General features: G+C 34.9%; 1 protein-coding gene across 1 annotated transcript; it reads right to left on the bottom strand.

Annotated features, from left to right (window-relative positions):
• Positions 1–438: 438 nt before the first annotated feature.
• On the bottom strand, positions 439–7443 carry LOC124374861. The gene is made up of 4 exons (XM_046833005.1): positions 7354–7443; positions 4245–4407; positions 2546–2663; positions 439–477 (listed from the first exon to the last, which is right to left on the bottom strand). The coding sequence occupies exons 2-4, from the start codon at positions 4400–4402 to the stop codon at positions 439–441; spliced, it is 315 nt and encodes a 104-aa protein (XP_046688961.1). The 5' UTR covers positions 4403–4407; positions 7354–7443.
• Positions 7444–15070: the final 7627 nt, after the last annotated feature.

Below are 15070 nucleotides of genomic sequence, written 5' to 3'. Positions count from 1 at the left end.
TTACAATAAAGACAAGTGAAACTGCTCAGACCACATTGTTGTGTATACAGTAAGAAATTGTAAATTCAGGTCACAAATCAAATATCATATACAGTGGAGTGGTAAAGGAACTACGGTGAGATATGTACAATTTAAGTAAATAACATAAAGTATTCACAACTAACGCATGACGATCTGAATTATTCTGAAATTCAACAAATAAACAATTGTAAAAAATTAATACAGATTATTATGCATGAACATGTAAAAGAACGAGAATATACCTAGGGCTTTCAGTTTTTGTTTCCCTCCAACAGCAGGCTGAGTCCTGAATTTTAGAGGGTGATTTGATGGGGAGACAATGGGAAGGTGACCCTATAACAAACCAATTTGGCGTTGTAGTCCGGGAAGTCTTCCATCTTCATTGCTGCGATTGCTTTCGGTAACTTCTCCCCCCAATCAACAAGTCAGGGGGCCAACGTCCGTCATATCAACTACCTGCAAACATCATATCTCTCTTCACAGGTTAAAAAATTCATCTGCCAAGGGATAATACATTTTGATATAAAATGTTTGTACAGGACTTCACTTGATATTATGAAGAAAAATACAAAGTTTAGTTTATTCATTATTCCTGGATGTACTGACCCCATTTTAGATAGTCATTCTTTTACCAGGGGATTCCACAAACATTCGTTTTTAAAATTTATGTTGACGTTAAATGTGAACCAATGAAACAATATGTTTTCCTGAAAAAGACTTACCTTTTTTGAACAATTAAAAAGCTATAACTGTTCTGACAAATAAAAAAAACACTGCTTTCGACTTAAAATTTCTTGGCAAATATATTTTTGACATAAAACAATCCTGCTACGGCTACATTGTGTTTTGTTTTTCCTCTGATTTTAATTCAGGTCAAAGTCTTTTTCAAAACCATACAATAGTGCAACTCTGTTCAGGCGATTTGACAGACTCAAAATAAAAAAGGGATAGTCAGATCCTGAAAAAAACAAGAAACAAGAAAGGTATTTCTTTTCTTGAGTAATTGGGCAGAATCATTTTACAAAGAAAACTTTTCAATGTTTGAATATTATCAGAAATTTTATTTCAAGAATCAAGAATATTTTTATTGCCATCCCACACAACAAATGCATTGACAAAGTCATAGAGTTTAAAATATGTCCTTAAAACATATATAATATACAATATACAAATACAAACACATACACAAACCTTAACATAGCCTACATGGCACAGTTATATCCTTAATGCTGAGCATACATGCATGAACTACGTGAAAATCTTATTACTTATATTGTAAAGATAATATTTCTCTTCGATAGAATAGAATGCATTTTGCTTCAACCATTTAGACACAGCTATTTTAAAATTATTACATGAAATTTCCCTAACTTCTAATGGTAACTTGTTAAAGAGCTTATGCCTATATACAGATAACTATTATGGGTTTTAAGCTAGCCTAGCATGTTTTTGGTTGATTGAGTCTTGGTTTCTTGTATAATGAGTATGTATTGAGCTTCTTAAGTCAAATTGTTCTAAATTTTCTTTTACATATATCAAACTCTGCAATAACAAAAATACAAGTAAGCATATCATATCTAATTTCATATCATTAGTCCCAAATCAACTATATATTTTAGGGATGGGTTAATCTCAGTACCAATTCATGAAAAACAACCAGCAAAATAAGGAACCTCAATACTGATACTTCTTGGTTACAGTAGCATGATGTGCGTAAATGAGACATGGAGTGGCATAGCATTAACTATTGCGCAGCATAGCATAGTATGGTGCAAATTGATTAAGTATGAATGAAAGAGCAGAAGCAAACAAACAACTAGGCATGGTTCAAACAATTACAATAGTCCTACTAATAAATAATTAATGGTAAACATGAACCAATGGGCTAATAATAATATAGCACAATATAATGAACTGATAATTACTGTTCCATGATTCATTTTAATAATTTTAATTCGTTCTAAACAATAATAAGGACCAAGTTTTAAGTCTTTAGGACCTTTCTATCAAGAGTTATCGTACAGAATGGCAGATGAACGGAAAGTGAAACAATTTTTTAAGAAGGCCCTTTCAAGTCTTGTATTGAACTTGTTAATAATATTTTACAGGTAAAATATTTAATTTCTATTTTTATAAATAAAAACTATTAAATATTAAATACAAGTATTCAGGAAATCGGAAAAAAGAAAAGTTGATCTTTCTTGCAACTCCTGAAAAAATAAAAACAGTCTGTGATAAAAATTGTACTGTGAACTTTTTGCAATTATACTTTTTACGCTGTTCCCTTTAAGTCCCTTTATGTTGAGGAACAAATTATTTACATTTATGTTGTGGAACAAAATATTAGTAACTTAAAAATGTTATTTCTTTGAAGTGTAAGTTTTAAATTTATATTCCCTTTTCAATGAAGAAAAATACAGTTTAACTAAGAGCAAGCTAATCTTATTTTTTAACTTAACTTGCATCAAATATAAAATCTGAACTTAAATTTACAGTGATTATAATTAGAAACAGAATTACTTACACCATTCAGTTTTATAACTAGCCGTATTAAATCATAAAGGAGTTTTTCAGATGAGTGAGTATACTGACTACACTGTTTCTTCAGATATTGGAGAACAGTGTTCTTGTGAGTTACTCCACTGTAAACATATAACAAATCATTATATTCAGGACAGTACATATGGTGAAACAAAGCATATATATATATATATATAAATTTTCTTTTGAATTTAATTAAATAGTGGACTTTAAAAAAGACAAAAATATCTGGATTGGTTGTATTATACTATGGTGTTGAAATCAAGAATCAATAGTTAACAAAATAACTGTATTGTTATTTAATTTATCACAGAGTATTTCTATGGACTTAATAATCAAACAGTTTATGAGTAACAAAAAGTGAGGAAAATGAATAGATTAAAATGGAATTTGAAAATTAACACGGCAACTCTCAGCACACTCGAGATTTGATTTTTGAATCTTCTCCATCAACACTCAAATCCAAATTTTGTTATATATTTTTGATAGATTTGTTATTCACCTTTAACATAGCACTAGCTATGAGAGTAATAGATCACCCACCCGCAAATCCTAAAAGGTTTAAAATTCTACTAAGAGGTAAAACCTAATTGGAACTTTCTTTGTTCTATATAGAAAGGACTATTAAAACTGTTGATGATGTTTCAAAAGTGAGTACGAATAATCACAATCCACTACAATCATCAAGAGCTCTTATTTATGCTTTCCTCCTCAATGTCTCTATTTTATCAAAAGTAGATGGACAAAACATTTCCTCCAATTAGAGTATATAAAAGTATTTTGTTTTTTGTAATGTTAATATCTGAGTATTGGACATTTGTTATCACTAGCAAATTTAATTCAATGCTAGTTAACCCTTTGTGCGCTGCCGCTCCCGCGCGGCCGTCGTTCGCTAGACCGCCAGACGTTTGAGCACCGCACGGATCCAATACCGCCAAGGCAAAATCACCCGTTTTTACATGGTCACATATTAAATTACATAACTTTCGTAAATTTTGAGCTTGCCTTTTAGTTTTGGTTTTGTTTTTGAGGGGAAGAGATGTACTTTCAGTTGATGAAATTAAATTACAGTTTTATTATTTTTTTTACATTTGTTTAGTAGTATGTATTGCCTGTCGTAATTATAAAAATAAAAAAATAAAAAATCTTAAGTTTGAGGTCCAAAAACACACTGAATAAGTAACTTGGGCTCAAATAACGTTTTTTAACCTAAAAGTACGTATTGTTTTGAGCATATACTAAAAAGTTACAAATATATTCCACAGAAATTGCATAAAATAATGTAATGTAAGTAAAATTCAAAAAATTCCGCTGTAGGATGAAGATACACTTGTAACTATAGAAACAAGTAAATATCAATATTTTTATAGTAGAAATGAAGCAGAGCAATACAATTCAAAGTTGATATAAGTATACTTTAAATATATTTTATATATATTATGTTTAAACTATAAGGACAAAGACGTAAAGTTCACAGAGCCACTATAGTGGCCCGTGGTGCTCAAGGTACCGCATACGGCGAGCCACTATAGTGGCCCGCGGCGCTTAAGGTACCGCATACAGCGAGCCACTATAGTGGCTCACGGCAGTCAAAGGGTTAAGACCATCTACAAAATACTATTGTCATTCCTTTTAATTGATATGATTATATTATTGATTACTGTATTTATATAATCGGATACCTGATGAAGGGTCCAGGGTTGTGTAGGAACTCAAGTGTGTCAGGAGTATCGGCAGCATTAGGCCCAGCAACTTTACACACTGTCACTGTTGGCTGGTGTTCCCCATAGCTGAAGGGATCGTGGGGGTTCACAACCACTAATTGTCCCAAAGTGTTCATATTTCCTGAAAAATAAAAACAATTTTTAATAATTTTGCGAATAACTATTATACAATAAAATATTCTTGTTCAGAAGTACTTTGAGTATTCCTCTAAAAAGTTTTCTGTGAGAGTGTTTAACTACAAATGTATAACAAATTATCGCCAAAAGATAAAGGCGTTGAAATAAAATACTGATTTCATTAATTACTACAAAAAAATCTCATGGTACAAATAAAACCCTTCTTAAACACGTTAAATCTAATAAATCTTTCCTAGTTAAAATAATTATACTAACATCATAATCAAAATTCAACCCATCCACAGCAATACACTAATGGCAACATCTAACACATTTTTTTTTTCTATTAGTTTATTAAAGAAAACTCACAATTCTCCAATAATTTCTGTATTTATCACAAGGCCTTTTGACATCGAAGATGCCATCATCAGGTGTGAATCAACAATTTAAAACAAATATCAGCTGAGTAAAACTTAATACAAAATTTATATGGTTAAAAGTAAAATAAAATAAATATTAGTATACGTATAAAAGTTTTGGTCAAAAAAACAATTTAGTAATATTTTAAAGGATAATGAATTTTGAATCGGTCCAAAATCATTGTTTAATATTTTATCTTTATGTTTGGTTATGTATAAGATAAAATATAAACAATGATTTCGGACCGATTCAAAATTCACCATTCCTTTAAAATACAGTAGGACCTTGATATATCGAACCTCAAGGGGATTTACAAAACTTTGATATATCAAGAATTTCGATATACAGTAGAACCCCTCATATCCGGCCACAACGGGACCGAGCCCCTGGCCGGATAACGATTCGGCCGGATAAACCAACCTACAGTACACAGCACTTGACGAAACAAAACAATTGTACTGTACTGTACTAACCGCACTGGAAATAATCAACGAACTGTTTACAGGTTAAACCTATTAGCTCAACTGAGGACAACACAGGAAAATGTAAACAAATAGATACACAAAAATAACGCAGGAGTCGTGGGAGACTAGTGCGTGCAACTGCGCGTCTGCAAGCCATGGTAAATAAATTTTCGATATTGGCTTCCGGGAAGTGGCCGGATAAACCGAGGTGCGGTAAAACCGAGGCCGGATATGAGGGGTTCTACTGTAATGGGGTTCGATATATCAAGGCTGTTTGGGGCAGACTTCGATATATAGAGGTTTACAACTGTTGTTGTATTATTCATTATATCAAGGTTAACTCTGACAGACTTCGATATATAGAGATCCACACCCACTACAATAATACAGTACAATTAAGAATCGTACATTACTTTATCGGGAAATGTGAATAAGAAATTAAACAAGTACATTATACATCAATTTAAATTTATTTATTTTTTAACTAAACGTATAAAGTAATATTATTACATAAATATGAATATGAAATACTGTAACGTCTTAAAAAGTTATGTTGTACAGTATAAATACACAAGTCTGAAATACGGTTCTACTGTACTGTATTTTAAATGTTTAAAATGCTACTGTAATGTAGGCTTAACGTACATGTTATAAAGAGTTTGCAAAACTTATTTACTGTTGTTAAAAAAAATCTACTCGCACTAATCGTGGTAACGTCCAAATTAAACTGAGGGTGGAGTGGTGATCCACCACTGGCGTCTACAGAAAACAAAGGAGTGTCGGTGGTAGGGGTTTCAAGTCTCTGACATGGAAAATCCGGTACCCTACTCTACTTTGATGGTTGTTCGTTTGCACAACACGACAATACAGTACTAAAGTTCGTTTCGTTGATAAACTGAAACTTCGATATGTTGAGGTAATTATAAGAAAACTTCGATATATAGAGGTAAAAAAATAGGCAAAATTATTGGCGAAAATTTCGATATATTGAGGTTATTTACTTGAAATCTTCGATATGTAGAGGTAAAATTAGCATTGAAGTAAATGGGACATTCAAGGGGAATGACAAAACTTCGATTTATCGAGGAATTCGATATATATTGAGGTTCGATATATCAAGGTCCTACTGGTATAACTAAATTCTTATTAAAACAAATCTTAGAGTACAATGTGTTATCAATAAAGAGGAGGCCTATTATTTACTGTGCAAAAGTGCCAGCCCTCACCATCACCTAGTGAGGATTTTCACGTACCCAAAATCTCAAGAAGTGAAAGTCTACATATTCATTAAGAGCAAAACAGGTTTTGTCCCTAAAAATCTAATGACTTAAAATCATGATCTGTCACTCTTGTTTATTATGAGTTCACAAAATTCAATTGACATCAATCTTTAGTTCTTGCAATAACTGAACTTTGTAGGAATTAGAAACTATTATCCATGAAAACGTTTTGTACCTATAATGTATCTCAATGCTATCTAGTCCCAATTACAAATCAACCATAATTTAAAACCATTTCTCATATGAGAACTATTCTTAATTTTCCTTTGAGAAAAATGTGGATATTCTGCAAAAATCTGTACAATTTTAAAATTATGTATATCGTCAATTTATTTTTTCTCTTTCACAATTCAAATGAGTTCTACACTGATTTTCAATTTAACATTTTGAACAGTTTTTATAACTGTTGTAATGGTATACTGGATTTCTCTCTAGAAATGTATCATTAAACAATTCCTGTGCTTTACAATAAGACCTGCATGGGCGCATAACCCTGCATTATTAATAACATTCACCGTCCAGTCAATGCCATTGTAGAATGAAATATGTACTCTCTAACAGTTTAACTTGCTACCTGTCCACTATAGTACAACACTGATACTGGATTACTGATTACTGATTACTGATAACAAAAGTAGTATTTAAATTATTTTTATGAGAAAAGTGAAAAAAATTATTTTAAAATCTATTTAATAATGATAATCAAACATATGTAACATACTCCTGTATTGAATAAAGAATGTTCTGATTTTCATTATGAAAAATCCCCATTATAAAGGCAGTTACCTCGAATGTGGGCGGAGGTGTAGAGGGGAGGGGTGGAACGGTGAGCATGCTGTGTCGTCCGCTTTCTGCTTTCACACCTTCCTTATCTTCCTCATCACTGAAAACAAAGAAAAATACGTTTTAAGAATAAAATGAAATTGGAAAAAAAATTATAATATAATATCGCCTAATATTTTGCTCCTTAGTAAATTATAATATTATACCAAATTTATATTGTTGTTGAAAAGTTCTGAAAAAAATGTTACTCAAGCTTTTGCTATACTTCTGGGTGGAGAGAAGAAGACAATACAGAGTTAGGTTAGAGATGCATCAACTTTATAAGATTACGTATAATAAATAAAAATAAGGCTTTGCAAACTAACTAATAACACTATACAGATCAATTATACAATATTTTTAATTCTAAGAAATATTTAATCTTTTTTAAAACTTTATTTATCCAGAATTTGTATAAAAAGTATTCTGTTATGTTGTGAGTTACAGTATAATTTACAATTATTCTTAAATCCGTGGAGACATAATAAGTTGAACAAATAAATTATACTTCTTAAACTCTTTAGCTGCATTCAAGGAAAACAACAAAGTTTTCAATTCTGTATTTTTCCAAAATATATTATGGAAATATATTATAACTGTTTATAAGTAATTACAGTTTTTGGCATTCTTAAGGTGTACCCAAATAGGCCTTCAAATTACAAAAAATCCAATAAAATTATACATGAGTTTATTAGGAATTGTTCAGTACATTGTATATCTACCAAAAATACTAACCAACACCTACCCATTTAATATATGATGCATCAAAAAGCTTTATTCTTGAACATATAGTACAGAATTGGTGTCAATAAACATTTCAATAATTAATGTACAAAAAACATGAACACAAACAACGTTTAATAGTCATTCAAGCTGAGGCAGTGAGCCATCAACTCCTTCATTGTGTAAACTGATCTCATCCACAGGCCATTTTCACAGCTTGTCTTCAGCACCTTAACATTATGTGTCTTGAAGTAAATTGAAAGAGCTTTGCCCCCACATATGAAAGGTTTCTTTTCAAACAGAGCAGTTCAGTGGGATGGAATATTGTCGCCTCTTGCATGTTGTGTAGACTGTACATGAAAATCTTTGTTTCTTGGTAAGTCAAAATTGAAGGAAGTGAAATCCCATCAAGTATATACAGAGATGTAACAGTAGGTACCAACTGGATACCTCCAATAGAGATAGCATAGGTTCAAATCCTGTCTGTGATCAAAGCACTTTTTTATCAGTACCATTGATCTTTTACTGGATCGACACTCCCCTTTATTCTGTTTGATAAGATTCTTCACACAGGCCGGTGGCCCATGAGGACGGACAGAAATAAGGCTTAAAAATGGATCAGCCTCATCTTAAAAAAGTATATTAAGATTCTTTTAAGTTTCTCTACAGCTGTCACATTGGAGTAAAGCATGGCGCACACTGCAGACGCGCCGCGCCGCGCCGAAACCGCGCCGCCTTTTGGAAAGTTCCGCTGACCGTCGCACATACTGGCCGCGCTGGGCGCGCCGAACTCCTTCCCTCACCACAGCTGCAGTGCTATGTGCAGTCGTATGGTTATGTTGTGTCGTTTTGTTTAATAATTTACACGATGATCAGCTCTGAAAATGAAGATCTGTTTTTATTTTGTCTTCTTCAATCAGAAGAGGAGAAGAGACAAAAAAACAATGTGAGTTCATCCTATAAATGAGAAAAGGAAAAAAATACGGGGAATTTCACCACCTTTTCCCCGATTTATTAAAGGACAAACGGAAATGTTTCCAATATTTCAGAATGCCCCCCGAAAAGTTTTATGAACTATTGAACATGCTTAGGCCTTTAATTGAAAAAACAAGACACATATTTTAGAAGACCAGTTTCACCTGAAGAAAGGCTTGCGGTTTGTTTAAGGTAAGTTATTAACTAAGTCTTTACTAAATACCAAAATATGGATAAACTTACAATAAAGTAGTTTTTATTAAATGTATGCAAATAATGTTTTTGTAAATTTTAATATTTTCAGAAACCACAATTTACTCATTTAAATTTTTTTTCTTCTTCGGTTAGAAAACATAACATCAAATGTGTTTTCACCAATAAATTATTATTTAACAATGTATCCCTGTTCAGGGCTTTTTTAATAAGCAATAGGCTATTTGTTTCAAAAATGTAATGTATTTTATCTGTAAAGAAAGCAAAAGTTTTAAAAATAACACACAAATTATGCATACAGTACTTCCTACATATTACAATAAGTTTTATCATGTGCTGTTGTATCACTTGACCCTGCTGAGTTTTGAGGTGCATGAATAGTTACTGGATCCATCAGGTGAAACAGCAAACCGTCCCTCTTGTGCCCCTGGGTATTGTCCCATCTGACCAATAGGAGATAATAATAATAATAATAATCTCTTTAATTGCATTCTTTTAACAATTTTTACATCGTATCGCAATCGTCAATAGTTTGTCAATTTACACGATATTATCTACACATTCACGCAAACCTCATACTCACAATTCCTACAATCATTTCAAGACACAATCGCACTGACCTCAGATCCAGCACTCTCAAATATCCCAGCGGCTTATCATGAATTCATCAACAGAGTAGAAAGCCTTGGACACTCAATAGGAGTTTGAGACGCGTTTTAAATTGATTTTGATTATTGGAAATTTTGATTTCTTCAGGGAGCCTGTTGATTAATCTGACAACCAACTTCTTGCGGTAAATGTTGCGCTAATGTCAATCTGCGTTGATGAGTTCGAAAGTTGTCCCTGCCTCTAGTTTCATATTGATGAACGTCACCGCCACGAATCAAGGTGCACCTTGATCTGCAGTACATGATCACCTCAAAAATATAGAGACAGGGCAAAGTCAGCAATCTCAACTCCCTGAAAGATTCCCTACACGACTCTCTGTAATTCAAATTTTCAATGATTCTGACAGCTTTTTTCTGGAGTCTAAAGCACGCGCTCCATTTTGTTTTTTGCACAACTTCCCCAAAGTCTTATTCCATACGCAAAATGAAGGATGGATTAGGCCATAGTAGGCCATTCTTAAAACATCTGAGGAACAAAATTTTGCTAGATTGCGCAGAGCAAAAATACCTGAGGTAACTCTAGCACAGACCCTGTCAACATGATCGCTCCAGGTCAGTCCTTCGTCCAGAATCATTCCCAAAAACTTTGTGGAATTATTTTCTTCGAGAAGGTTTGTCCGTCCATAAATACGGCCGGACGCACGACTCGATCATCGCTGACGAAGGCCAAAATTTACTACTATTGTTTTTGACTGATTTGTTTTTAGATTCATTTCAGTGAAATACTGAATGCATGTGTTCAGTTCCCATAAAAGAGGATGATTTCCAATTCTTGTATTGATTTACTTTTAAAACAAAAGAGTCCATGTCATCGGCATATTGAACTAGTTTTTCCATGCTGGAATAACTGAATTCAATCCGCCGACATAAATCAAAAACAGGAGAGGCCCGAGGATAGAAACCCTGAGGAACACCGTGGGCTATTTTAATTTTGTTTGAAATGACGTTCGAAATCTCCACGCACTGATGTCGATCCTTAAGGTAAGAACCGATCCATAAATGCGGGGAGACCTCGAATGCCACATTTCTCCAACTGGTGCAACAGTGTCTCGTGGTGCACGCAGTCAAAGGCTTTGGACAGATCGAGAAATATATGCTAAGCACATGTTCTCGCCTATCCCAGACCATCGACAACATTGATCCAATAGATTGTTCACAGCGTCAATTGTGGATCTGTTTTTTCTAAATCCAAATTGCTCTGGATTCAGAATTTCGAATTTTTCCAGAAAGCTTTCAAGCCTTTCGTAGAAAAGTTTTTCAAAAATTTTGCTGAAAACTGGAAGAATTGAGATTGGACGATAATTGCTTGTGAGACAAGGATCGTCCTTTTTGAAAATTGGGGTGATCTTGGCCGTCTTTAAAAGAGATGGAAAACTTCCAGTCTCCCATGAAAAATTGATCAATTTTGTTAGAGGAGCTCAAAATATGCTTAAAAGCAGCGTTTGAGTAAGCCACACTGACATCCCATTGGCGTCACTGGTCTTTTTTGATTTTAGTCTCTGTATGACACGTTCTAACAACCTCCTCCTCACACACAGGAGCCAAAGCCATGGAATGGACACAACAGGTACCCCAATCTCTCCTCCGTGAGACTGGGGATTCTTAAATGACGAATTCGTAAAAGCAACGGTTTGAAAAGTATTTATTAAACTCATTTGCCACTTTTAATTTATCTTCAACAATTTCAATATTAATTTGGATTTCAATAGATTTGGAACTCTTGTTGGAACTTTCCATCTCGAAAAAAGTTATTAATTATTTTTCCAAGCCGTTTTGGAAAGGTTTTCACAGGTACCCAAGGCTCTATTGATGTCATACTAGGCTTTTGCAGCTCTTATGACCTTCTTATAGATTCTCCGAAACCTTCTAAAAAACATTTTGAAATCATTATTTTGAGTATTAGTGAAAATTTTATAGAAGAATTGGAGCCTTTCTCGAGATACAAGAATTCCATTAGTTATCCCATGAACCTTGCAGCTTTTTACTGATTTTTGTTTTCCTGAGCGCGGGCATGCAGCATCCAGATAGTGACTGAAGGTATCACTAAATGACTGATACATGTCGTCGACATTTCTATACCCGCTCAAAAACGTCCAAGATTCAGTTTTTAAACATCTATTCAAGTGGCAAATGTTTTGGGAAGTAAGTGCCCTAGTAATTTTGAATTTTGGATTTTGATTTTCTAGTTTGCATCCATGAATCAAGACCTCCCTGCGCAAAATGAATCAAGAGATTGCAGAACTCAATACAGAAACTGTTGTGTTAGGAATGTTGGTGATCACATTGTCGATGGCCGTACGCGTCGTGGCTGTCACTCGTGTTGGCAAATTCACGGACCAATTTAGATTGAAGGAATTTAGAAGATCGCGAAGCCGCTGGGTGAGGGGGTCGGTGTGATCCAAAACATTAATGTTGAAATCGCCAATTATTACAAACTTCGTTGATTTAGAGGAAAGACCAATCAGAAGGTGTTCCAAGCTCTCGAAAAAAGAATCTCTAGAGCCATTGGGGGATCTATACAACCCAATGATTGTTTATTCTTTCCGAAGAGTTGGACATGATTGTGATGCCTTCAAGCTTCAAAATTCATGTCCGAACTGTTTTTAATCTTGAAATTTTTCGAATTTTGAGGAATTTTTTCATAAAAATCACCACACCGCCCCCTTTATAGCTGGTTCGACAAAAATGTTTAGCCAATTCAAAATTTTGAATCTTAAAAAGAATGTATTGAATCGGATTTGAAACCGTGTTCTGAGACTATAAACACATCGGGTTTAAGCTCTTCACACATGATCTCTAGCTCTTCAACCTTGTTGGTTGCTATTCTGGGGCGTTTTGGTGAATCAATTTTATTGTTTCAGTTGTCAATTTTAAATTTTGAATGTTTTTAAAATGTTGATTTTGAATTTTAGTTGTGTTTTGGAGCTGGATCTGAAGTCATCCCTAGGTCGGCTTCACACATGTCTGACCAGGACAGTTTTTTTGACATTGGACAGTCTATGTCTAATGTAGTTGACACTCTGGCTGCCTCCGCATACGAGACCAAGCTAGGAACCTTAGGAGACTGTTTGAGCAGACAGACACAGCCGTGCTCACCCGGGGGTAGCAGCAAGTGGCGGCAACGAAGGCTGGAGTGGACGGCGGTCACTAGGAAGTGGCTTCCTTGCAGTGGGTTTCCGGAGGGTCAGGTCTCAGCTTAGAGTCGAGGCTCTCCACAATCATTCCCAGCAAGTAATCCTCGCTTTCCCCCCGCATTGAGAGGTGCATACCGTGTCCTTGTGAGGATGGTAGTTGCGGTCATAAAATAATTGGGTTGTCTGAAAAGGAACTGCTGTGGGTGTAGGATCCTGCGGCGTAGAAATGTAAATGAGCGGTGTTATATGACCCTAGAAATGGCCTCGTAGCTCTGCAGACATGAATTATTTCTGGAAATGTAAGATTTTTACGGTCGACTCTGCTATATACCTCGACCGACGATGGGCCGAGGTAGTTACGAAGAAACAACCCCCCGAAGGTGAAAACCGTGCGGCTAAGAAAACGGTTCCGCTGCCAGAACGCACACTAGTAGACGCCGACCGCGCTCGCCCCAGCGGAACAGATTCCGTCCCGCTCGAACTTCTCCCAAAGAGTTCTGGCAGCGGAATTAGTTCCGGCTGTGAGGGGGGGGGGGGGGGGGCGGACGCGGCTGCGCGGCGCGCCTCCTAGTGATGTCGCATCTGGCACTCCCCATTTTGAAACCACATGGCAAACTATTAAAGCCGGAATTATTTCCCATAAAGGCGGCGCGGATTTCGGACGCGGGACTGCGTACTACAGTGTGCGCCATGCTTAAGTTTAGCTATTAATTCTCAGAGCTTTGTTCTTGTAGAACCATCGATATATTTTTTATCAGATTTTCAAAGGATTAAATACTAGATTATTGTAAACGGATTTCACGGATAATCCATGTGTATAATTCCTTAAACTAATATTTAAATCCTTTGTTATTTTTTTCTTGTTGGTTATTCTAGATTGTGTTATTTTTATGTACATATAGACTTGAGTAAAAAGATTTAATTAACAAATGTACTGAATTACTTTAATATTTGAAGGAGACCCTATAATTTAAGGGTTTCTTACATAGTAAACATCGTTTCTAATGCCTTTTATACTGAGCATGGAATATTCTAGGGCATGGGTTTTAAGCCACATAACGAGCCAGGATCCCAGACTGGTGTGTGCCTTTTAAAGAAAAAACTTGCCATGGCAGAAATCATGGTAAATTGGAACATCACATGGCGGAAGAAGGCTCATCCCGAAAAAAAATGGACCTAAAGATGCTGAATATCTAACACTATCAGATAGTCCAGGGCACCCCTTATGTCGCCTAATATGCCTACTCTTTATGATTGTAAAGTGTTCCTGGTGGAACAAGGAAAACTCATTGGAAACTACTGGCGAAACAAAATTGGTCTTGTGTTGGGTTGCTGAGGTCATTAAAGGTATTCCTGAGAAAATGGAATTACCAGATGCCCTGGCCAAGATAGGCTTTGGAAGCCTTTTGGTGTAGGTGCCAGTATCCGGAGAAAGTGTGCTAGAAGCAACATGATGTCCAAACAGGAAGCCCCACCCCCCCACACTAAAGCAAATCTACCCACAAAATCGAATCTGGTTTTTTTCAGAAGTCAACAGATTCAAGAGAATAAATACAAAGTAAAAGAGAATCACAAAAATGCTTTTTAGGACTAAGTGCAGGTTTCCTAGAACTGCTTTTCCCTACAACAAATTTTTTTCTACTAATTAACTAAAAAAACCCCATTTTTAAAAAACCCTGGAAAGTCTATAGATCTCAGAATACATAATTATTTTCAGTGTTCACCGTGAAATTAAGAGTATTGTTAAATCAGAAATGGGTAACTGGGTATTAAATTAAGATTTTGTGCATGTTGTTGGAAGCAATTCTTGGTGTCGACCAATGAATTATTATTCTCCAGAGTGCTACATGTTGAAGTTGTTTACATCATTGGACCTAATCAAGATAGATATAAGTTCTTGAGGAAGACAATTAAATTATGACCTAAAAAGTGTCTATTCCAAGCAGTTAATATTCACTTGCGGTATAA

The sequence above is a fragment of the Homalodisca vitripennis genome, unplaced genomic scaffold (assembly GCF_021130785.1).
Source record: "Homalodisca vitripennis isolate AUS2020 unplaced genomic scaffold, UT_GWSS_2.1 ScUCBcl_10669;HRSCAF=19659, whole genome shotgun sequence".
In the NCBI taxonomy this organism is placed as follows: Eukaryota; Metazoa; Arthropoda; class Insecta; order Hemiptera; family Cicadellidae; genus Homalodisca; species Homalodisca vitripennis.
Note: the sequence above shows the minus strand (reverse complement) of the source record. Positions and strands in the feature narration are given on the sequence as shown.